Source organism: Trachemys scripta, chromosome 11 (assembly GCF_013100865.1).
Source record: "Trachemys scripta elegans isolate TJP31775 chromosome 11, CAS_Tse_1.0, whole genome shotgun sequence".
NCBI classification, from domain to species: Eukaryota; Metazoa; Chordata; order Testudines; family Emydidae; genus Trachemys; species Trachemys scripta.
In genome coordinates this window covers 7,460,921-7,483,779 of record NC_048308.1, presented here as the reverse complement: position 1 = coordinate 7,483,779, position 22,859 = coordinate 7,460,921, and the positions used below count along the sequence as shown (strand labels likewise).

Below are 22,859 nucleotides of genomic sequence, written 5' to 3'. Positions count from 1 at the left end.
TAAATGTAAACAAACTTGTTTCTCTTAGCGATTGGCTGAATAACAAGTAGGACTGAGTGGACTTGTGGGCTCTAAAGTTTTACATTGTTTTGTTTTTGAGTGCAGTTATGTAACAACAACAAAAAATCTACATTTGTAAGTTGCACTTTCACAATAAAGAGATTGCATTATGTGGGTGAATTGAAAAATACTATTTCTTTTGTTTATCATTTTTACAGTCCAAATATTTGTAATAAAAATAATATAAGTGAGCACTGTACACTTTGTATTGTGTTGTAACTGAAATCAATATATTTGAAAATGTAGAAAATCATCCAAAAATAGTTAATATATTTCAATTGGTATTCTATTGTTTAACAGTGCGATTAAAACTGCGATTAATTCCAATTAATTTTTTTTTAGTTAATTGCATGAGTTAACCGCTATTAACAGACTGCCCTAAAAATAAGATTGTAGTGTTGCCTGCTGGAGCCAGCCTTTGGAAGCCGTGAAACAATATGTGCAGCACCCAAATGCAAACACCTCTTAGGTAGCACTTCGTTATTAACAGCACCAGCACCACTGTGCAACAATATCAAACATGTATGTGAAGAATGACTTGACAGTTAAACCCATCAAAGTGTTTGAAGTTGGCCTGAGATACTGAAAGGATTAAGGATTAAGAGTCTATCCTGATGTGCCTTGGCATCTTTAATTAACAGAATTGATCAGAAATTTAGTTTTATGTTTCATCCTACAGTTAAATCTGCAAATTAAAGGGATATTCTTAAACATTTATATTATGGTAGTGGCCAAATCAGGGTTTCATGGTGCTATACAAACTTACTGTAAAGACAGTCCTTGCCCCAAAGAGCTTACAGTCTAAAAGACAAAACATAACCGGCAGATAGAAGCAAACAAGCAGGTGAGGGTGAGTGGCAGGGAAAAATGGGTCAGCAAAATACCTCTTGTCAATTCTTGATCAATTGGGAGCAGTGGTCACAACCTTGCCACCTGTACAGCAGTTATCCTTGGGCTACCATTTCTCACTGCATTACGGAAAAATCGACTTTGGAGGAGGGACTTGAAGGAGGATAATGTGGCGGCTTAGAGATTTTGATTGGGAGTTTTTTCCACTCATAAGGGGTGGAATAGGGGGAGAGTGCAAGAGTGCTTGTCAGAGAAGCAGAGAATTGGGCAAGTGAGCTGGACATGACTGGCACAGTGAAGGCACCCGAAAACCTCCATTAGTGCAAGATCATGCTCATAATAGAGAGAAAAATTCTGATTTTGTAGAACTGTGTTTTTCTACTACTGCAAATGTACAGTCTCCTCACTTTGAGCAACTGCCATCCCCTGGGTTTGCTGGGACACCATTCTGTGTCCCACAGTAAGTTTTTCCTCCACTGACAGTATAACCTCCATCCCACAAAAGAGTTGGGCCTGATGCTGATTCCCTGAAAGCCATGGTGTTCCATCATCTGAGGCAGGTCATTTGCCTGCTCCCTGCCCCTCCCACCTGTAGTGTCTCACACAATGGAAACAAGTAAGCCAGTCTACCAGACAGGCTGCATCACAGCCTAGCTGCATGGAGAGATCTCACACTGTGTTTCAAAATGAAAGACGTTTGAGGCCATTCTTTTCAGACACACATCATAGGGAAATGCAGCTAACTTTAATGCTGGCTGTTGAAGCCACCAGTGCTGCTTGGCCTACTACTTAAACCCTTAAATGCTGAGAACAACGGAAATGATAAGAGAAGAGACTTTTAGCAAGGTCACAGGGATTCCTGCTTAGCATGCACAGCCGCATCGTGGGCAATGTGGCTGTAAGACGCTCCTCGTCTCCTTGACTTGTTTGTGTATCAGCTAAAGCACTTTGCACCTGGGGAACGGCTTCACGAGTTGTAGGCATGGTTCGTGACTGCTTGCCAGCACACCATTCACAAACTGCTGATCAAACGGTAGCTGGCAAAAATAATATGGGATAGTGGGGGTTTTGACCTCATGTATCTTAACCATGGATGCTTCTAGTGCCTCGCAAACAGCGGGCTTCAGGTGAGCAACATGGAGTGAAATATGCAGCTAATCACAAGCATGATATTTTAGGAACAAAGACTGCCTGGTCTAAGTATCTGAAACCCTTGGAGATCCCAAGAGGAAGTCTACAGGGGCACACATGAAACAAGGAGGCTGGCAGCTGATGTCAGCAGCAATAGGGTGCAGGGGACATAGTGGTACTGGAGTCCACTGTAAGCCATCAAGTGACAACAAGACCTTTTTATTTAAAGGGCTTTACAGAACTGACATTTTAGGAGGCAAGTAAAACCATGGGTCATTCCACCTGTTATTGGTATTAGTGTGGTACCTAGAGGTCCCAAGCAAGGTATGGAATCCATTGTGGTAGGCAACCTCCATACACACAGCAGAAGACAGTCCCTGCCATGGAAAGCTTACAGTCTAAATAATAGGACTCTTCCATTCCTCCAGTTTCAGTAGCTGCCACTTTCTGCCCTGAACAGCAGAACCAGGAGGTTAGATTAATTGCATCATTTGCAAAGTTTTGAAGACATTCACAACACATCAATAGACAGCAGCATGACCAAGAATATGTCAGTGCCTCATATTCCTCTTCCTGGAAAAATTGGACAAAGGAAGAGAGTCTTTAGAAGAGATCCCTGCCCTGGCAGGGTGGATAGAGTTGATGATCTAATAGGGCGTTTGTTTCTAATTTCTTACATTCTCAGGAACACACACACCATTTTTTATTTTGCTGAGGTCTTCTGGGACTTCTCCATTTCCTCCTCCACATGTACGTAGACTTCCCATACTCCAATACTGAGTAAGATGAGCTGCACATGGACTCCTTGCCAGTGCCACTCTTGTGTTGCTTAGAAAAGATTTCTGCAGAGCACTGGACAGGGCTTCTTGCCTCTCTCATCTGCCTACTGAAAGTGCTACTTCTCCAGTGGTCCGCATTCCTGCCAACCCACAAATTAAGTGACCAAATTTGGTCCCAAACTGATCCTTAGCAGAGCAGCCCACCATTCTACCCTTACAGTACATATGAGGGTGAGGGGTTGAATTTCATCACTTGAGGCACTAACATTAAAAGGAGTATTACATCCTGGGAAAAGTGCATGCTGTTACCTACAGGTTCTCCAGTTTGGTTTTCCCATGTTTACGCCAAATGACTTGTTGGACTTCGTATGCAAAGAATTCCCATAGATCAGAGGCAGTCAGACCTGTGTAGCTAACATAAAATAAATTACCACCCTATGATAAATGGTTCTATTAGCAATCCAGATTGTTAAACTCAGATAGAATAGAACGGAGGGAGCACTGCCCCATTCATTCTCCCTCCGGCAGATACCGAGTTGTAAATAGGTTATTTTGTGTGTAAATAACGCATTAAAACTCAGCATTAGCCATGTCTTTTGATAGAGAGGAAATTGGTCCAAATAAATAATCCCAGACAGGAATGTAAAGTAAGCCAGATTTAATAGTGCATGCCTGCTGCAGCCGTGTTAAACATGACTAAAATGATAAACCCCAGAATATACTAATAGTAAACTTTGCTCTGACATCAAAGTAATGAGGCTGTATTTTTACCCAGCTTTGGAAATGTTAAAATTAGTCTTGACAGAGCCAGACATCAGAAAAGTGTTTCAGACATAAACACCATCAATTTAGGAACTTGGTGTTTGTGTCATGGGGGGGAGGGGGAGAAAAGGGGCAGAGAGAGAAAGTTCTATCCTGGGACTCGTTAACAGCAGGCAGTTAGCGCTTCCTAGGACTTTTATTTAATTTTTGGTTTAGGGTCAGAAGCGAAACCCTCCCCCCAGTATCTCAACATTTTTTTTAAAATGACATTATTTATATTATAATAGCCTCTGTAGGCCCCACCGTGCTAGGTACTGGCCATACACATAGTAAAAGAGATAGTCCCTGTGCCCTTGAAGGCGAAGAGACAAATCTGCTCTTGAAGACACGAGTTGAACTCCATAAGCCACGTGCAGAGTTTGCCCTTTGCCCCGAAATGCAATACAGACTACAATTTGCAGAAGAGTTTTCTCAAGGTGGGTGTTTTAAGTTGTGCTCCCCATATTTCAGGCACCGAAAAAAATCAGACCACTTTTGCAAAACTGGCTGCATATAACTCGTAAATATCACCATTAATAACCCCGGCTCCCCACCAAACACACACTTATTGAAATTGAAAAGGGGTGTTAACTCCTTTGCCAGAATGATTTATGGAAAAAACTGAACATTAGGAGAGTCTTCCCTGATGTCATTTCTGCAAGGTCAATTTCTGAGCAGCTGATCAATGAATTACTATAAAAAAAAAGGCAAAGAAGATCTCTCTAGTGTCAGCTTTAGGAGACTAAAATATGAGATGCAGATTGTTAATCTGAAGGAACTCTTCTACTCTGACAGCATCAACAACGCCAATCTTTCTTTCTACAGCCATAACTTAATCTGTTTAAGGCCACAGACGACATTTGGAAGGGGACAAATATTCAGAATAAGTGAAGTAGAAATGGAGATCGGACAAGTTACAAAAATACAGTAAAGCAAGGAGGGTTCTTAAATCAGTTTGTTAATATATTTGATTTATTGCTTCATTTTATTGGGTCTTAATAAGAAGTAAACCCTTGTGATTCTATGCAGATTCTACAAGGAAAAAAGTTTTGATAGGAGAAACATAGCTCAGTAGCTTTTGATCTAATACAACAGTGATTCAGTAGAATCTGAAAGAACAGGATGTGTATTGTAGAATATGCTTGTCTGGTTCTGGAGAAGACATTTCTGAGTTGCAATGCTAGCAGTGCCTTGTTGCTACTTTATGACATGCTAATATGAAGAAAATAACCCATATAGCACCTAGGAGCCATCAAATAAGATAGTAATAATAATGTAATCAATACCATCAAAAGTTTATGCTGGATGAGACATGTAGACATGAGACATGTAGTGGCCTCAACACAGGTTTGGAAGCCAAAAACTCCCAAATTTTAAACCTGGCTCTAACGTTGACACATACCCACTCCTACACCCCCTACTTCCTGCCAACATGGCGTTATGCAACTTATTTAACCTATTTGCCTCCATTTTCCCTTCTGTAAAATGGGAGTATAAAATAAACACCAACCTTACATTCCTCTGAGTAATGAGTTAATGTCTGTTAAGAGCTTTGAGGATGAAAATTGCTATACAAATGCTAATATTATTATGTAGACATATGAAGTCAATATGTATCCTTTCAGTTATGAACTGCTAATCCCTAGCTTACACTTAGCTACTTTTGCAACATATCTGAAGCATCCTGATTCATTTCACGTGTGTGTGTGTGTGTGTGTACACTTCCCCAGTCTTTTGGGGAGCTTTTCCATTTCAGAAGCACTAATTTCATTCTAATCAGATTTCAAAGAAAGGTCTTCAAAAAAGAAAACAACAGTCATATTCTTCGTACATTTCATTGGCTAGTATCAGATCTGGAGTACACTTTACTGCTAGCCATGTTAGATAATTTATTAGCTTTTCTTCTCACAGTATGATATAGATTTTGCTTTTTACATCTCATTACAAAATGCTTTCATCACACTTCTCCTGACATCTTCAAACAATCTTCTTCTTCCTTTTCCACTTCATTTTATTAAGATGAGAAATGTTGAGCTTGTAAATCATTCATTCCAGAGTAGATAGCACAGTGCTAATATGAAACATGTCACATGCATAAAAAGAATCAAGGCTCCAGTATGAGACCAAAAGGGTCAAGACCATCAAGTCTTGGGGCCAGATTCTAGTCTCAGTACACTTGTGTAAATCTGGAGTTACTCCAGATTTAGGCCCCAATTTGGGACAGCATCCCTATTCAGAATAGCACCCAAGCATGTTTTGAACTTTAGCACATGCTTGAGCTTCATTCACATGAATGGGACTTTAGAGTGTGACAAAGTTAAGAATGTGTTTAGTTGCTGTTCTGAACAGGGATTGTCATAAGCAGATGCCTGAATCCTAAATCATGACCTTATGCTAGTTTAACAGAGGTCAGAAGTTACCTCTTGATGGCAGATTTCCAGGAATTATGTAATTTTTGTCCCTAATTTAATCAATTCTGCAAATTTTCCATTCTGCAAATGTAAAAAGTTAAAGTTAACAAGAAAACGAGATCCAAACTCACTCCAAAAATTTGGATTTCGCTCCAGAACCTAATTTCACAGCTCAGGCTCATCTCCAAAGTAGTACCTTGGTAAAAGGTTTTCTGGGGTTTTTAACAGACACTTCTTTTATTGACAAGATTTATAAAATAGGTGAACAGCTCCAATGTCTTATGTTCCAAGAGCAGTTTCCTTTGTCTGTACTTGGGAAGCTTTCACAGAAAATACTAGTATGTTTCTTAGACCTAGCCAGAGTTTTGGAAAGAATCTATGGGTAAAACACAGATACACACAACTTGTGCTGGAAAGGACTGGGGTCATGGTTCTGCAAACTGAAAACACGACTAAGTTACCTAGTGGTGCAGGAATCAGAGAAACCCATAGAATAATTTTACTGCCATCTTGAGATGAGAAATTACTATGTATTTAAGGAAGGGGAGGAGAGGGAATCATTTTGAGGTAGAATCTGGCTAGCAATAAGGTATATTTTTCAGAGAAAAAAAAGAAGCATAAGAAGTTTATACAGCTGGGGATGCCACTTGTCACATTCCAAATGGGAGAGTCCCTTCTAAATTTGTCTCTCTGTGCCCTACTGAGAAAGGCCTTTCTGTCCCTGTCCTCAAAAAGAACAGTGGGATGTTCACCCAACCTACGTACCATCCCTAGCGTTCCTCTTCTGCACCCGCTACAAGAAAATATCAGCAAGCTCAAAGCTAGCTTCCCATTCTAACATTCAGAGCTGGGATACATGAGGTCATTCAGAGATAGATGCAGTTCAACTGACTTGATGAAAAGGAGATACAGTACAACAGGGTTTGTTTTAAAGGAATTTGTTCCTAATAGGCACTGTATCATTTCCTTAATAGAGCTTAACTCTGAAGATCACTCCTAGAGTTGGTTCCCACATTTAATTTGGGGTCCAAATATTGACCGTGAAAACACAGAACTGGACATCATGAGGCCCTACCACAATATTGACGTACATCTCCAGGGGGACAAATTTGCCACATCCCGTGGAGGTGTTTAGATGGTACTGCCCACCGAAACCCCACGCCCCCGTCTTGTTAGAGTAACAGAGCCCTCTTAAAATTGTCACCACACCAAAAGGTTATTCACTTCTGTAAGTCCAAATGCTGCCCTTTGCAGGCCTACTGGGACCTGGAGGCAGCTCGTCTCCAGGGTACAAGTGAGATTCTCCTTGAGCTGAAGACCCCACTCAAAGAGGTTCCACTCCTTTTACCTCCATCTTTAACAACTGACAGCTGACTGACAGTGGTTGCCTTCCCATGTGGTAGGGCTCCCCCCCAACCCCTTTGATCTGGGAAGGAGTTGATTAACACTTTCTTCCCCATGCTGGGGAGTAGGGCAGGAAAGGGAGCAAGGTATGTACATTCCATATCAATCTTAACTCGCTGCTTCCATGATCAACATTTGAAGGTCTGATCCTGCTTCCACTGGACTCTGTGAGAGTTTTACCATTAACTTCAATGGCAAGAGGATCAAACCCTTAGCATTTTCACTAAGTGGAGGAAAGGAAATCAAATTCTGGATTATCCCTGATGTAACAGAAATATTGAGAAACTAGAAGAAGTCTCTTTACTTATATGTCCTCTTGCACAGAATTTAGAATGGAGTATCAGCCATGACAACCAGAAATGAGACAGTAGTCTTTTTAACTCATTAGAAAAAAAATCAAAGCAGATGCAAGAAATATAGATTTTCTACTACAATGAAAACACAAAATGTACTCAGCTCTACCAATCCTAGTAACTGACATTTTAATTTCCACGTGGCTAAGTGTTAGAAAAAATGCTGCATATATCTTGGAAACCAGGCATCACTGGGATTAGTGACTGCTTGTCAGAATTTTCTAACGATGATGTTTAATTCAGATTTAGTTTAACAAGAATGGAGTTCTCCCGTCTTCTGACCCCCAAATCTGATTTGGTCACGTCTCATGATGGGTCACCATGGTACAATAACCCCTTGCATGCTACACCATGACACAGAGCCGGCAAATTGTCAGCTTACAGTTCCTGTGAGACCTTCTAAGGCCAGGAACCCCAATTAATTCAGCACGTTCACATGAGAACGAATGCCACCGTTCTTATTCAATTCTAACAGTCTAATGAAAAACACTCCTGCTGCTTTCAAAGTGTGGAAAACATAAAGTACCTCCTTGTGCTGCTGCTGCTAAGGGAGCAGGTTTCTTCCCCGTCTCAGGAAAGCCATTCCCCTCCAGAATTGCACCTTTCCCTTCTTTCTTCCCAGCAGCAGTTGAATTGGAAGTTTCCATCTTAGATGCGCATATTCCAGCTCAGGAACCCTAAGGAACACAAACCAAAAACACATTTCTGTCACTTCTTGAACAAAAGAAGCAAAATGAGCCCCAGGAGGGAGAGCCCAATACATCATCACAATCCAAAAGCAAATTTAAAAGAACAACAAAGATCTCCTAAGTTTCTTTCCCTGGCAGCCTGGCTGCTATAATTATAACCAGAAAGGGCTTGGCTCTGCAAAGTGCTGAGTGCTCTCAATTCCCATTGATGTCATGGGAGCTGACGAGGCTCAGGACCTCAAAGGATCAGGCCCATTTTTTTAATTAAAAGTTTTGACTGGACTTTATTTTGTGGGTTAGTATACAGTCAATCCAAAGAGGTGAACCTTTGTGCTCAATTACTCCCCACCCCCACACTATTTTTCAACCTGCTCGAATGATAATAAACAATAGGTACTCGAGACCCTATGCAACACTCAGGCAAAACTTCCATTGATTCTTGTCTGTTCAATTCGGGTTCTTATTTCATGCCCAAAGTCATACCTGAGAATCAAATTTTTTCCTGAGTAAGGAGTGCGGAATTATGCAACTTAAGCCGCATCTTAAAGTACTGGATTTCAAGCACAAGTGTATCTTTATTCATATCTGTAAGACCCCACTCCCATCCTTCCAAAACACTGGTTCTGTGTGAGAAAGAAAGGCTAATCCAATACAATCCTAAAGTGGGTTTCCCCTAGAGGCCCCAGCACATTTTCATTTCTGGTCCCCGTCCACATTAATATAGCTGAAGGCTTCCTAGTTTTATTTGAGACATGTCTATATAGTTCCTACTTTGGGAAAGGTGGAGGTGGGAGATATTGAAACCATTTGGTGCCTCCGTATTACTGGCCCTTCACTCAGGTCTTGAGAGAAATCACAGCAAGATCCCTCTTACATTTTTAATTGTAGTTTGTGTAAATTATCCAGCCTCAAAAATTTGCTGGAATACACAGGCTGCTTCAGTTACAGGAATTAACTGTATCAGCCAGAAAACTTCTGGGAAAGCGTGAGAGAACTTTTGGGTTGGAGTCAGTTTCACTGTAACAGCATCACTTCACATTTTCTTCACTTTACATTGCGAGTAAAGATTTACAGAGTCCTGAACAGCTTTCATTAAAGAAAGAGTCCACATGCCTTGCAAACTCTTCTCCGTATAAAGATTCCAGGAACTCCCATTTGTTTTGTCTGATACATTTTACCCTTTGCTTGGCTGTAACCCAGATGTGAGCTCTTTTTTTCCCTTGCTACCCTGATGATTTTATTTTTATTTTAATGTTTTTATACCTTTAAAAAAAATTAAAGAAAAAAATGTTCTCTCTCCTCTTGGATTAGTTTACTGTATTATAATGATTCTTATTATTTGTATTATTGAAGCACCTTGGAGCTTCGGTCATGGACCTGGACCCCATTGGGCTTATCGCTAGCGCTTTTTTCACTGAGTTGCTTTCTGAGGCTTTGTCTACTCTAGCATTTTTGTCAGTCGGGGTGTGAAAAAAAACACCTTCCTGACCAACGTAAGTTTTACCAACAAAAGCACCGGTGTGGACAGCGCTATGTCATCGGGAGATGCCAACATAGCTACTGCCACTTGTTGGGGGTGGTTTAATTATGCCGATGGGAGAGCTCTCTCCCATTGGCATACAGCAGCTATATGGGAGACCTTACAGCAGCACAGCTGCAGAGGTACAACTGTGCCACTGTAGGTGTGTAGTGTAGACATAGCCTAAGGCCCCGATTCAGTGAAGCATCCCTAACTCAGAAAGGGCACTTAAGCACGTGGTTAACGATAATACTCACTTAAGTCCCATTGAAGTCACTGACTGGGACATAAGCAATTGTTGAAGGTTATCCTCATACTTAAGCATTGAAAAGGGCTGGAATGCTTTCTGAATCAGGATCTAAATAAAGGGCTTTGCAAAGACCCAGGGTATCCACACTACAATTGCTGCTGCAGGTATGCCAATGCAGTATAGACACATACTATAATGACAGAAGGGGTTTTTCTCTTGCTGCAGTAAATCCAACTCCCAGTAGCTAGGTAAGAATTCTTTCATCAACCTAGCCGTATTTAAGGCATGAAACTTTTCACAGCCCCGAGCAACAAGGCTAAGTTGACCTAAGTTTGAGGTGTAGACCAGGCCCCAGTCAGCAGCATGAATAAGCCATTCTCTCCCTCCCTCCCCCCCACCCGATATTGGTACTATTATGAGAAACCAAACAAACTGATTTAGTCTGACCGGTGTTTTTAAAGAGACAAGGGGGATGAGCTAATATCTTTTATTGGACCAACTTCTGTTGGTGAGAGAGACAAGCTCTTCAGCTCTGTGTAAACTCGAGAGCTCGTCTCTGACAGCAACAGAAGTTGGTCCAATAAAATATATTACCTCATCCACTTTGTCTCTCTAATATTCTCGGACCAACATGGCTACAACAACACTGCATACAGCATTGGTATTTTTTAAAGTCAGTGGTGTTCAGTGCAAAATACTAAGATGACCAGGCTTTGCAATCTTCATTGCTTAATCAGCAGAAAGCAAAAATAAACAAACTCTTGAGTGATCTAGAGAACTGACTCCTCGGTATCAGTTTCTAAACAATCACCAAGGCTTCAGAGGGCAGGTTACGTAGAGCATAGAAAAAAGCCGCAAGTCCTGTGCTGCCTCTATTAGAGCCACAGTGCAGAATCTCACCCATAGTAGTTATCTTTAAAAATAAAACAATCTCTTCAGCTTTCCACATGGTCCTCTTCTCCCTCTACCGTTTTCCCAAACTCTCTAGCAGTAGCCTCCTCTCTGTCCCCCATGCTGGTGCAAGAGCCTTCTCCTCTGCAGTTCCTGACTTCTGGAAGAGCTATCCTATATTTCTTTGCCTCCTCCACTCTTCATGTATTTTAAAGTGCCAAGGGAAAACGCACTTTTCTCCCTTCCCTCTACATTTCTTTCATTTTCCTCTTGCTGTTTAAGTTCCCAGTTCTGCAAACACTTGTGCACGTGCTTGAGTTTAAGCACTTGAGTAGCCCCATTGAAGTCAGTAAGACTAGTCTCACATTTACAGTTTAGCGTGTGTGTCATGGGGCAACCGCACTGGTGGCACCCTCTTGCAGCTGGCCACAGCACAAGCCTGGGGGGGAAGGGATAGCTCAGTGATTTGAGCATTGGCCTGCTAAACTCAGGATTGTGAGTTCAATCCTTGAGGTGGCCACTTGGGGATCTGGGGCAAAATCAGTACTTAGTCCTGCTAGTGAAGGCAGGGGGCTGGACTTGATGACCTTTCAAGGTCCCTTCCAGTTCTAGGAGATGGGATATCTCCATTAATTAATTAAATTAATTTAACATATGTGCCTGCCTCAGTTTCCCCTCAGTCCAGCCATAAAAACAGCCCAGTCTCGCTCACTGATACAGTCCTACATCTGGGCGTAGTTTATCATGTTCACGTGAAACACTCTTCAGAACCCTCATGATACAAGCTATTCTCCTAATTTCCACAGTAAAACTTAGAAAAATTCCATGATTTTCCATTCCTCTCTTCAGGGACATCATTTTCAATCCACACACCTGAGTCCACCAGCATTTGGTTCTCTGGTCTTTTCTGCCCTCATTCCAGAGTCCCACTCTCCAGGCCAGCCACCTGAGAGTGACTAGTCTTCATGACTCTTCTACCCAAACACAGACTAACAACTCAGCCCTTTTCAGCATCCCAGCACTGGCTTTTAGCTAACTAGGCCCACCACTAGCCTCCCAGTCCTAGCCAATTCCTCCCTCTTCCAGAGAGGGCCTGCAGAATTATCCACTCACTGCAGACTGTCTCCCACAGGCAGCTTTCACCTGCCCTTTTCCTCACGCCTCCAGTCTGTGATCTCAGGTGGCTTTGACTCAGCAGGTCTCTCTCTGCCCTCTAGGTCCCAGGTGCCCTCTGTTAAGCCCAAATTGGAGAGGTGGGGGGAATCAGCTGACTACCACAGGTGCACTGGCCTCTTCCCTCTTAAAGAGTCCATGTCACCCTGTGACAATGTTTTTGCAGTACCAGAGTGTAACTTTGTGGGTGCATTGTTTTAACTCAAAAGTGTTTTCTGGGAGTTTTTCTGTAAGAGTGACACAATTTTGCTGGCAAAAAATTGCACGTGCAGTTAAATTCAGTAGCACAGCTAAGTTGCAGATTTGTAGGCTCAAACTGTAGATGCAAAAATGGAAGCCAACATTTGAAATTATGTGATATACAATTATAAGCTTGACTGATCACATCTGAACTGCGCAAGTACCTATGCAGCACTAACTAGGCCCCTTAAGTCCTGTCCACGTACGCACTGGGCTCAATGGCAAACATGGAATAGGTTCATTGGGGCTAAGATTTACAACAATTTAATCTAGAAATTACTTTGGGTTACAGATGATGTATGAAATAAATACACTCAATCGAAGGAGAGTTTGACCTAGGTCTGACATTTGGGGCTTCTGTTCACTAAGCAAATAAACATCAGAGGCTAAATTATTAGTCTGCCACCTGTTTCTTCTTAGCCCCTCCTTTCAAGGTTTTCCACTTTTGTTTGAAACCTGACCCCTCCTCTCCCCTCAGGGTTTACTGTGTCCATGGAGCTGCAAAGTTGCTCTTTGTTTCGGATGTTATACAACACTATTATGCTTAGTAAAAAAAAGAATTCTTCTTGCAAAGGAACTTATTTCCACGGTGGATGTGAAGATTATGGCCAACATTTTCTAACGTGGGTGCCTCAAGTCAGTAATCTAGATCCATATTTTAAACATCTAAATAAGTGGCCTGCTTTCTCAAGTATTGTACCCACAACTCAAATCAACAGAAGATGTGGGAGACTTGGGCAACTTTCACCTAGGTGCCTAAAGATTTAGAGGCCTAATTTTAGACACTTGGGATTGAAAATTATGTCTAGAAGGGCCAATTTTCAAAAACAGCTACGGGTTATAGAAGCACAAGTCCTGTTGGCTTTCAATGAGACTTGTGCTCATAAATGCCTTTGGTGCTTTTGTACTCTCAGTCGGCATCGATAAGGTAATTAGCCCCTAACAAGAATATTTCTGTGTCCTGGAAGTGCAGTAAAGTTAATAAACAAGAATATTCATGCTCTTAGGCTTCTCTGCTTCAGTGTGTCTTGAAAATTTAGACATTTCAGGCTACATTTTCAACAGTGCTTAGTAATTTGGGGTGCCTCAGGAGTAGGTGCCCAGCCTGAGATACTGTGAAGCAGCCTGCTTTTCCGAAAGTGCTAAGGGCCAGAATTGTATAGGTATTTAAGCATCTAACTCCCATTTAAATCAATGGGAGTTAGGGACCTACCTGTCTTACAAATCTGGCTCTAAGCGCCTACCCTCTGCCAATCAGGCCTCTTTGAAAGGTATCTAAATGTGGGCACCCCAAAAATGGAGACCTCCAAAATCACTGGTTGCTTTTGAAAATATGGCCCTCAGTTATTGCTCTGTGTATTTGAATCTCTGTTTTTATGTTAAATATGAATGAAAAAAATCACCAAGTGATTACAATAAATGGTTGCATTAGAACAGGTAAATCCTTCTCAACCACGAGATTAGAAAAAAGTAGACTGCAACGACTCTAATCTTATGGGATTTAAGGGATTTAGTGGAAATAAGTCTATAATTATTTTTGCTTTGTTAAGGGTACTGGGTGGCTGAGAGAACTGGAAATAGGATATGGGGCCTTTTACCTCTTGGTCACTGATTCTCCAGGGTGGTAATGACCATCTGATAGTCATTCAGGAGCCAATGTGAGTGGGTAGGTGGGTTTGAGATTTTTCCTACCAAGTAGGTGTCCCCATCACATCAGCAGTAACTGGCACCCTTGCTGACAGTCTCAGCAGAGCAGCCAGGGAATAAATAGACAGATCAACTGAATTACTCTCTGACCTTTAGATGGGGTTGAGTGGCTAGGCAGAGTGAGGAAAGCTTCCACTCCCACCACCATCCAATATGAATTCTGGAGGCGGCATGGCCTTGTGGTTAAGGCCCAGACCTAGGACTCCACATAGCTAGGTTCTCGTCTTGGCTCTGCCACAGATTTCCTGTGACTTCACCTCTCTATTCCTCAGTTTCCACATCTGTGAAATGGAGACACCATACTTACCTACCTCATTGAAGTTCTATGAGACTTAATTTTGTCATGTTTGCAAAGTGCTATGAGATCCCCAGAAGGAAGAGGCTACAGAAAGTAGTATAATTTTGAGTATAAGGAAATATAAAGGCTATTTTCCAGGGCTGTCAATCCCACTCTATTCATGAGCATTACATTCATATTTTTTAAGCAATACATCTTTTGCTCTCTGCTCAGTGCTAAACTTTTTTCCACTGCTCTGTGCCACACAGAATTCATGAATTCAGGGACAGATTAATTCTAACTGCAAGCCATTTGGCAGGAAAAAGGGTTTCACAGGGATCCTACTTTTTACAGAGAAAGAGCATGCATATAGGAGTTAGTATACTGAGAAAAACCCTGTGCATTTAGTCAAACACCAACCTGCGCCCTCAGTCATTACTCAAAATTAGAAATCAAAAATGGATTACTTCGTTTGTCCTTTAGGTTCGCAGCCTTCTCTACAGGCAGAGGGTTAGGTAATTGATTTTGACACTAATACCAAGCACTGTTCATAACCCCTATAATATGATTCTGCGGTGGCATTAAAAAGGTAGGTAAGTGAGAGCCGAAAGGAAAGTGCTATGGGATTTGCCCTAGACAACCCCAACTATTTTAACAGCTGCATTGTATATTAAGAGGGAGAAATCCCAACAGAATTAAAAACAACAAAGCCACATTTGCCTTTGAGCAAAAACAGAAGCCATAAAACTTTCCTAATAAAACAATCCTTCCTGTTAAATGCATGAAGAATGGTCACAAGTGCTCTTCGAAAACACCCATCTTCTTCTAGGGCCACCAGCCTGAAGTTAACTCCCAGCTGGACGGCAAATAAACAGATGCTCATCAGATTCCACTTTATTTTATTTTATTAGGAAAGTTTTAGTTAAGTTTGAACATTTCTGGGTTTTTCATTAAAAAAAACCAAGAATGCAGAGAATCTAGAATCTAATGCAGAGAACCTAAAATTTTCAGTGAAAAATAATTACCAAGTTTGACCAGTCTACTTAATTTTCTATGATTTTCAGGCTTACTGTGATAAGGCAGCAGACAACAATAAAGCTCAGAGATGGGTCTGTTCCATAAAGAACACAGTAGGGCCAATTAATGGCATTTGCAAGATCAAGAACCAATCTGCCAACACAACATCGGGAGAAAGGCTTCCTAAAGAGTCCTTCCGGTACAGCTCTGCTTCTTTTTCACAGATCTCAAGGTATTTATAGAACTCTATTCTCTCTTTCATTTAAAATCTAATTGTCTTATACAAGATTAAAATGATGAAATACACAATTAAATGAATTAGCTTAAAAATGAAAACCTGTTTCACCTTATACCATCTTCATTTGTATGAACAGAGGGATATTTTCAGAGTCTGTTCTTTAGTAGTGGGCTGTGTAACACAGAAAAAGCCCTTTGCATGCAATCAGTTATGAAATACAGTTTGAGCCAAGTGTTTGAACATTGGCTCAATACAGTGGTTGTTGTGATCCTTTTCAGTCTTCTGTTCTGGGTTACACAGCTGTGATAGCAATTATTTCAGTGAAGCCCTCAGCTTTACAACAGAGCAGAATTTGACCCCCCTTCTATCAACAGCAGCCTCAGATTAATAAAGTTATTTCTCTCCACATGCCAGAAGTAAATGTATGGACTACTCAAACATGCAGTTTATCACTTAAGGATCTAAAAATGTTTATAAAATACAGTATCAGTCAAACGTAACAGAAGCATAAATAAGAAGTCACGATTAATCAATTGTGAAGTCCTTTGGACGACAGGTTCCCAGTCAAGCCAATTCATTTTCAACTACTCTGCCCTTGGAAATGACTCAAATGTGCATCTTGTAAGGTCTTCACCATGACTTCAGTGTATATGAGAGCACTCATTCTCTACTGCATGTACCTTACAGGAGGAAGGAACCTTACATTGAAGATGACCTGCTCTATTCCTACGCCACTGTACACTATTATTTAGAACTTCATATTTACTTTATTCCAGACCAAAATCCTCAAACAGGGCTAGAGTCAGCATGTTGCTGAGAATCCTCATGTCACTTTGATTTTAAAGAGAGATGAAAATACTCAGTGTATTATTATTAACTACTTCTTTGTATTACCAGCAACCATACTAGGAGTGAACAGCACAGGTTGCAGTAGAGAAGCACCAGGAAGTCAGTCTGTATGCACATGGCTGGAATGATAGCTGCAGTTGCAGCATCTCAGTAAATAGTTGCACAACAACAGGGAAGTTAGGGTACTATTGTTAAAGGAAGAAGGAAGATGGGGAGGAGAGAGCAGGAATCCTGGTGGAAAGGCAGCGATTCAGCAGGAGGAAAGATTGTTGGTGGGGGCACACAGAACCCCTGGCATGTGACAGAGTGGGGAATGAGACATGCAGCTATTGGGGGGAAAGGGCCCCTGCAATGGGGAAATGGGGCACAGTGGTATGGGGAAAGGGGGACACACAGAGCACCTGGAATGAGGGAGGAGATGGGGGGAGATGCAGGGAATCCCTGAAATCAAGGGAGATGTCAGGGTAGAACAAGGAATTCTTGTGAGTCGGGAATGGAGGGATGCAAGGAACCCCTGGTGTGTGCAATACGCTCAGACTACAGACACTACAGAGCATGCAACCCCCTAGTACACTCTATCATCTATTTGTAATTGTTTAGGGCATGGCAGGGCTCACACGATGCAAACAATCTGACTCTTTATAAGGTTCCATGCAGAGGAAAAGGAAAAGGAAAAGGAAAAGGAAGAATGATTGATGTTGTACAAGGAATGAACCTCAATTGTTCTACCATTCTTACAGAAGATACAATATTTAATTTACATGAGATGAAGCCAACAGTTTAAATGCAGATTGGGTTGGTGGCAGTGATCAGAAGTTATTACCATGTGGAGGCCCATAACGTATGAGTTGACTGTATCACATACATCACCATCACAATTAGCCCTAATGGGCCTACCCTGTTGGCAGTCTCAGAAGAAGCCAAAGACTAAATGGGCCATGGGCAGTGAACTACTTTCTCTCTTCCTAGAACTGGTCATTTCCAGGTCATGCTTGAGGTATATTGGTGGACAGGAGGTAGTCCTAGAAGAACCTGTACTGTATCCATTGAGTGGATTCAGCGTATCAAAATGCCAATTCAGTATTTTCCATGAGTATTAAATTCACTTTAATTTTGTAACTTATTTATTTTTAAGCTATTTGGGTTTTTTAATTCTTTTTAAAGAAAGGATCTTGGATCTGTTTCCCAATTTCATGTACATATTTGAGTGAGCTAATTGCTGCGGAAAGACACCAGCGAAGACTTAAAGCCTTGAACAGAAATTATCTTTCACATGCTGGGTTAAAACTATAACAATACATCATCAAAACATATGAGCAGACATGAAAGCCCAGAGTCAGACACAGATTAAGCACACGGTCCATGCTGAGACATGCATACAGGGGTATGCAACTTTCTCTTCTCTTTTAGAAGTTGTCTTTGTTTCCTACTTCGGCAGAGTCGAGAGGATAGTGTGGTTGGGGGAAGAGCCGTTTGCAGTGGAAAAGGAAAACAAAGTCATACTTGTACTTTCAAAGTCTATTCTACATGTCTAATCATGAGAGATTTTTACCATACAAAATTCCAACAAGCGAAGAACTGTCATGCAGAGATAGTCAAGATGCCATTGCATTAAGAACCTGGGTTAATATGCTGTGAAAATACAGGGGAGTATATTGCCCGACAAGCAACATTGCTCAGAATTGATGTATTGCCATTAGACCTCATCAAAAAAATTCTAACTGAAGGGTTTTTTTTCCCCCATCATAAAACAGACAAAACAGACATTTTCACAAAAGAATTGTGTCTGTGGAAAAATTTCTGAGTTTTCTTTGAAAACCTACAAAGTTTTCCATTTTCAGCGACTGAAAACTTTCTGGTTTTTCAATGAAAACCTCTTCCTTTCTCTCCTGATAACCAAAACATCTACCTTTCAACTTCTCTATTTTGTTAGTGATAACTGTTTAGTAAGACTTGAGTAATAAACATCTCCCAGAATGCTGATAAACTCCAATGTGTTTATGCTCTGCCAATGGCGCTTTTGCTGAGTACACATTCCTTTACCATGTAGTTATGTCTATTTTGCTACAAGTGATTAGATGACTAAGACATAAAACTGTCCACCAAAAGGAAATGGTTACTATGTGATTGCTGCCTGGTCTCATGCAAGAACTGATCTTGGTCTAGTGGGCAGTTGCTAGCACCACAAAAAATCACCTTCACTGATTTATTCTCTCAATAGAGAGAACAAGGAAAAAGGACTTCACCATGTCAGACTTGAGGGACGGTGGCATGTCATTGTGGGGAAGCTTCTCCTCTTGCTGTCATGCTGGATCTGTTCTCCAGATGAAAAGCAATAGGGCTGAGAAGCCAGCAATTTTCATGTGCACAAAACTCACTGGAACAAAAACAAACAAACAAAAAACAACTCTCCACTATGTTTTTACCAAATAACAACAAGTTACTATGGCTGGGCGGAGTAGTTTATGACCCATACTGTTTAAGAATGTAACATCTGGGCATTTTAACTTATTCAAGTGGAAGAACTGCACTTTGTGGTAACTGGGCCAGGAACTCAGCAATTCAGTTAGTGGTGGATTCTCTCTTGCTGTAACCCAATTGTTATTCAGAAGCCACGGTCATGCCAGGACTTTGTGGGATTAAGGAACAGACTATGATGAACAGCAGCCACACTGGGCTACTATTTGGGGTAGCTGGATAGTAGACACTACTGGGATAGCAGAATGCTGATATTTATCAATTTACTTGTACAGTCAACAAAATCCAGCCTCTTGAAAGGATTTAGACTGTTGAGTCATGCAAATAGCTAGCCTATGAAACCCAGGCCTTGGCTACACTTACCAGCTAGTTCGACGGCTGGAAATCGAAGTTCTGGATTCGACTTATCGCGTCTAGTCTGGACGCGATAAGTCGAACCCGGAAGTGCTTGCCGTCGACTGCGGTACTCCAGCTCGGCGAGAGGAGTACCGCGGAGTCGACGGGGGAGCCTGCCTGCCGTGTGTGGACCAAGGTAAGTTCGAACTAAGGTACTTCGACTTCAGCTACGTTATTCACGTAGCTGAAGTTGCGTACCTTAGTTCGAATTGGGGGGGGTAGTGTAGACCAAGCCCTAGTGTTCTTATGAGCATTATCCTCCTCCATTCCCTTCGATTCTTTGCTACAATCTAATTTAAGGCAAGAAAATAAGTGTAAACTCTTCAAGATAAGGACCAAGTCTCTGTATGTTTTTTTGTAATATACGGCCTAGCTTAAAGGGGCTTTGATACTGATTGGGGTTTTGGGTACAACTACAATAAAAAAAAATAACTAATAAAGAGTTACTATTGTACACTATAGCTATTTTAATTTCAGTTCTCAGTTATTGGATAAGGGAAAGAAAAAATATTTTAGCCCTCCTCAAATAAATTATAGACTAAACAGCATCAGTTACTGGACAGTTCAGCTATAGTTTGTTTTCTTATTTATACAGAAGCATTGGTGTGCAAGTGAGTTAAAGAAAGGACAAAATTTCCTGCTCTCAGAAACTTATAGTCTGAGAAAGTATCCCTAATCAGGAAAGCACTTACTAAAGTCTCATTGAAGCCAATGGGACTTAAGCACATGGCTGATTTCTTCCATTACAAATGTGTTCTCTCTTCCTTCAGTTCCGCCATCTTCCTTGCTAAACAATTCTACTTCTAAAACGTATTCCCTGCTGCCGTTTGCCACCTTTGATTTACTCTGCAAGCCTTCCCCGTCTTCCTGCCTCAACTTCTCCCTCGGCCTGTTTCTTCCAAGAGAAAATTGACAAAATATGGTGTGACCTTTCCCCCTCCCCTCGGTTCACCCTGCTTTCCAGCTTCCCCTTCAACAATGGTCAGGATTTTGTCAGGATCCTGGAGTACAGGATCCTCTATTCCCCTCTATTCGGCACTGGTGAGGCCACATCAGGAGTATTGTGTCCAGTTTTGGGGCCCCCACTACAGAAAAGATGTGGACAAATTGGAGAGAGTCCAGCAAAGGGCAACGAAAATGATTAGGGAGCTGGGGCACATGACTTACGAGGAGAGGCTGAGGGAATGGGCTTGTTTAGTCTGCAGAAGAGAAGAATGAGAGGGAATTTGATAGCTGCTTTCAACTACCTGAAGGAGGGTTCCAAAGCGGATGGAGGTAGGCTGTTCTCAGTGGTTGACGATGACAGAACAAGGAGCAATGGTCTCAAGGTGCAATGGGGGAGGTCAAGGTTGGATATTAGGAAAAGCTATTTCACTAGGATGGTGGTGAAGCACTGGAATGGGTTACCTAGGGAGCTGGTGGAATCTTCATCCTTAGAGGTTTTTAAGGCCTGGCTTGGCAAAGCCCTGGCTGGGATGATTTAGTTGCGATTGGTCCTGCTTTGAGCAGGGGGTTGGACTAAATGACCTCCTGAGGTCTCTTCCAACCCTAATCTTCTATGATTCTATAATTCTAACTCTCTCCACCTTCTCCCATCATAGACAGAGAAGTTTCTCATCTGGTCTCCTCCTTTAATCCTCCACTTGCCTCAGTGACCCCATCTCATTTTCTGATCTCCCTTCCCCCGCATTTTCATCCCTTCTCTTACTTGTCTCCTTAATCTCTCAATTTCCTCTGGCTCTTTCCCCTCACAATACAAACATGCTTTTGTCTCTCCCATATTAAAAAAAACATTTGATCTCACTTGCCTCTCCAGCTACCATGGCACCTCCCTTTCATCTATCAGCTCTTTGAATGGGTAGTTTATGCTATCTGGAGTTCATGTCCTCCAATTGAATTGTAGACTTTCTCCAGTCCAGCTTCTGCCGCACTTGCATTCCACCGAAACTGCTCTTGCCAAAGTCTCTAATGACCTCTTCCTAGCCAAAGATCAGAACCAGTTCTCTTTCCTTATCCTTCTTGACCTGTCAGGTGCCTTCAACATGAATCATACTCTTCCTCTTGAAATCTTGTCCTCCCTTGGCTTTTGTGACTCTGTCCTCTCCTGGTTCTCCTCCTAGGTCTCTAACAGCTCCTTCAGCATTTCCTTCAGAGGAGCCTCCTCCTCCCATGCTCCACCTCCAACTTTCTGTGGGGCTTCCTTAGGGCTCTGTCATTGGTTCCCTTCTCTTCTCATCTGCAAACAGAAATTCAACTATCATCTCTGTGCTGATTACTGAAAATTCTACCTCTCTGCCCCAGACCTGTCTCCTTCCGTCCAAACTAAAATCTCTGCCTCTCTCTCTCTCTGACATCTTCTCATGGATATCCAGCTATCAGCTCAACCTCAATATGGCTAAAACAGAACTCTTAATCTTCCCCACTACCTCCTTTCTCAATCACAGTGGGCAACACCACGATCCTGCCTGTCACTCAGGCCTATAACCTGGACATCATTTTCAACTCAGATCACTCTAGGTCCTCATATCCAGGCTATGTCTAAATCCCACCAATTCTTTCTGCATAGCATCACTAAGATACGGCCTTTCCTATGAATCCACACAGCTAAAACTCTTGTCAAGGCTTCCATCATCGCTCCTCTCAGTTACTGCAAAATCTGGCCTTGACAAATGCAATCTTGCCTTGCTGATATCCATTCAGAAAGTCGCGACAAAGATCATACTCCTAGCCTGTCACTTTGACCATGTCACCCCTCTCTTTTGCATCTCTATACCAAATATAAGCTAACACATTGGAGAAATGGGCTGAGGTAAACAGGATGAAGTTTAACAAAGACAAATGCAAAGTGCTCCACTTAGGAAGGAAAAATCAGTTTCACACATACAGAATGGGAAGAGACTGTCTAGGAAGGAGTACGGCAGAAAGGGATCTAGGGGTTATAGTGGACCACAAGCTAAATATGAGTCAACAGTGTGATGCTGTTGCAAAAAAAGCAAACATGATTCTGGGATGTATTAACAGGTGTGTTGTGAGCAAGACATGAGAAGTCATTCTTCCTCTCTACTCTGCTCTGGTTAGGCCTCAGCTGGAGTATTGTGTCCAGTTCTGGGCACCGCATTTTAAAAAAGATGTGGAGAAATTGGAAAGGGTCCAGAGAAGAGCAACAAGAATGATTAAAGGTCTTGAGAACATGACCTATGAAGGAAGGCTGAAAGAATTGGGTTTGTTTAGTTTGGAAAAGAGAAGACTGAGAGGGGACATGATAGCAGTTTTCAGGTATTTAAAAGGGTGTCATAAGGAGGAGGGAGAAAACTTGTTCACCTTAGCCTCTAAGGATAGAACCAGAA

The 22,859-nt window shown here is 41.8% G+C and overlaps 1 protein-coding gene across 1 annotated transcript in view; it reads right to left on the bottom strand.

The window, feature by feature from the left end:
* GLI2 (GLI family zinc finger 2) overlaps window positions 1-22,859 on the bottom strand; it is a 249,383-nt gene that overhangs the window by 184,652 nt on the left and 41,872 nt on the right. Inside the window, exon 2 of the mRNA XM_034786212.1 lies at window positions 8,315-8,465. Within this exon, the coding sequence (XP_034642103.1) occupies window positions 8,315-8,435 (121 nt within the window). The 5' untranslated portion in view covers window positions 8,436-8,465. The remainder of the gene's footprint in view (window positions 1-8,314; window positions 8,466-22,859) is intronic.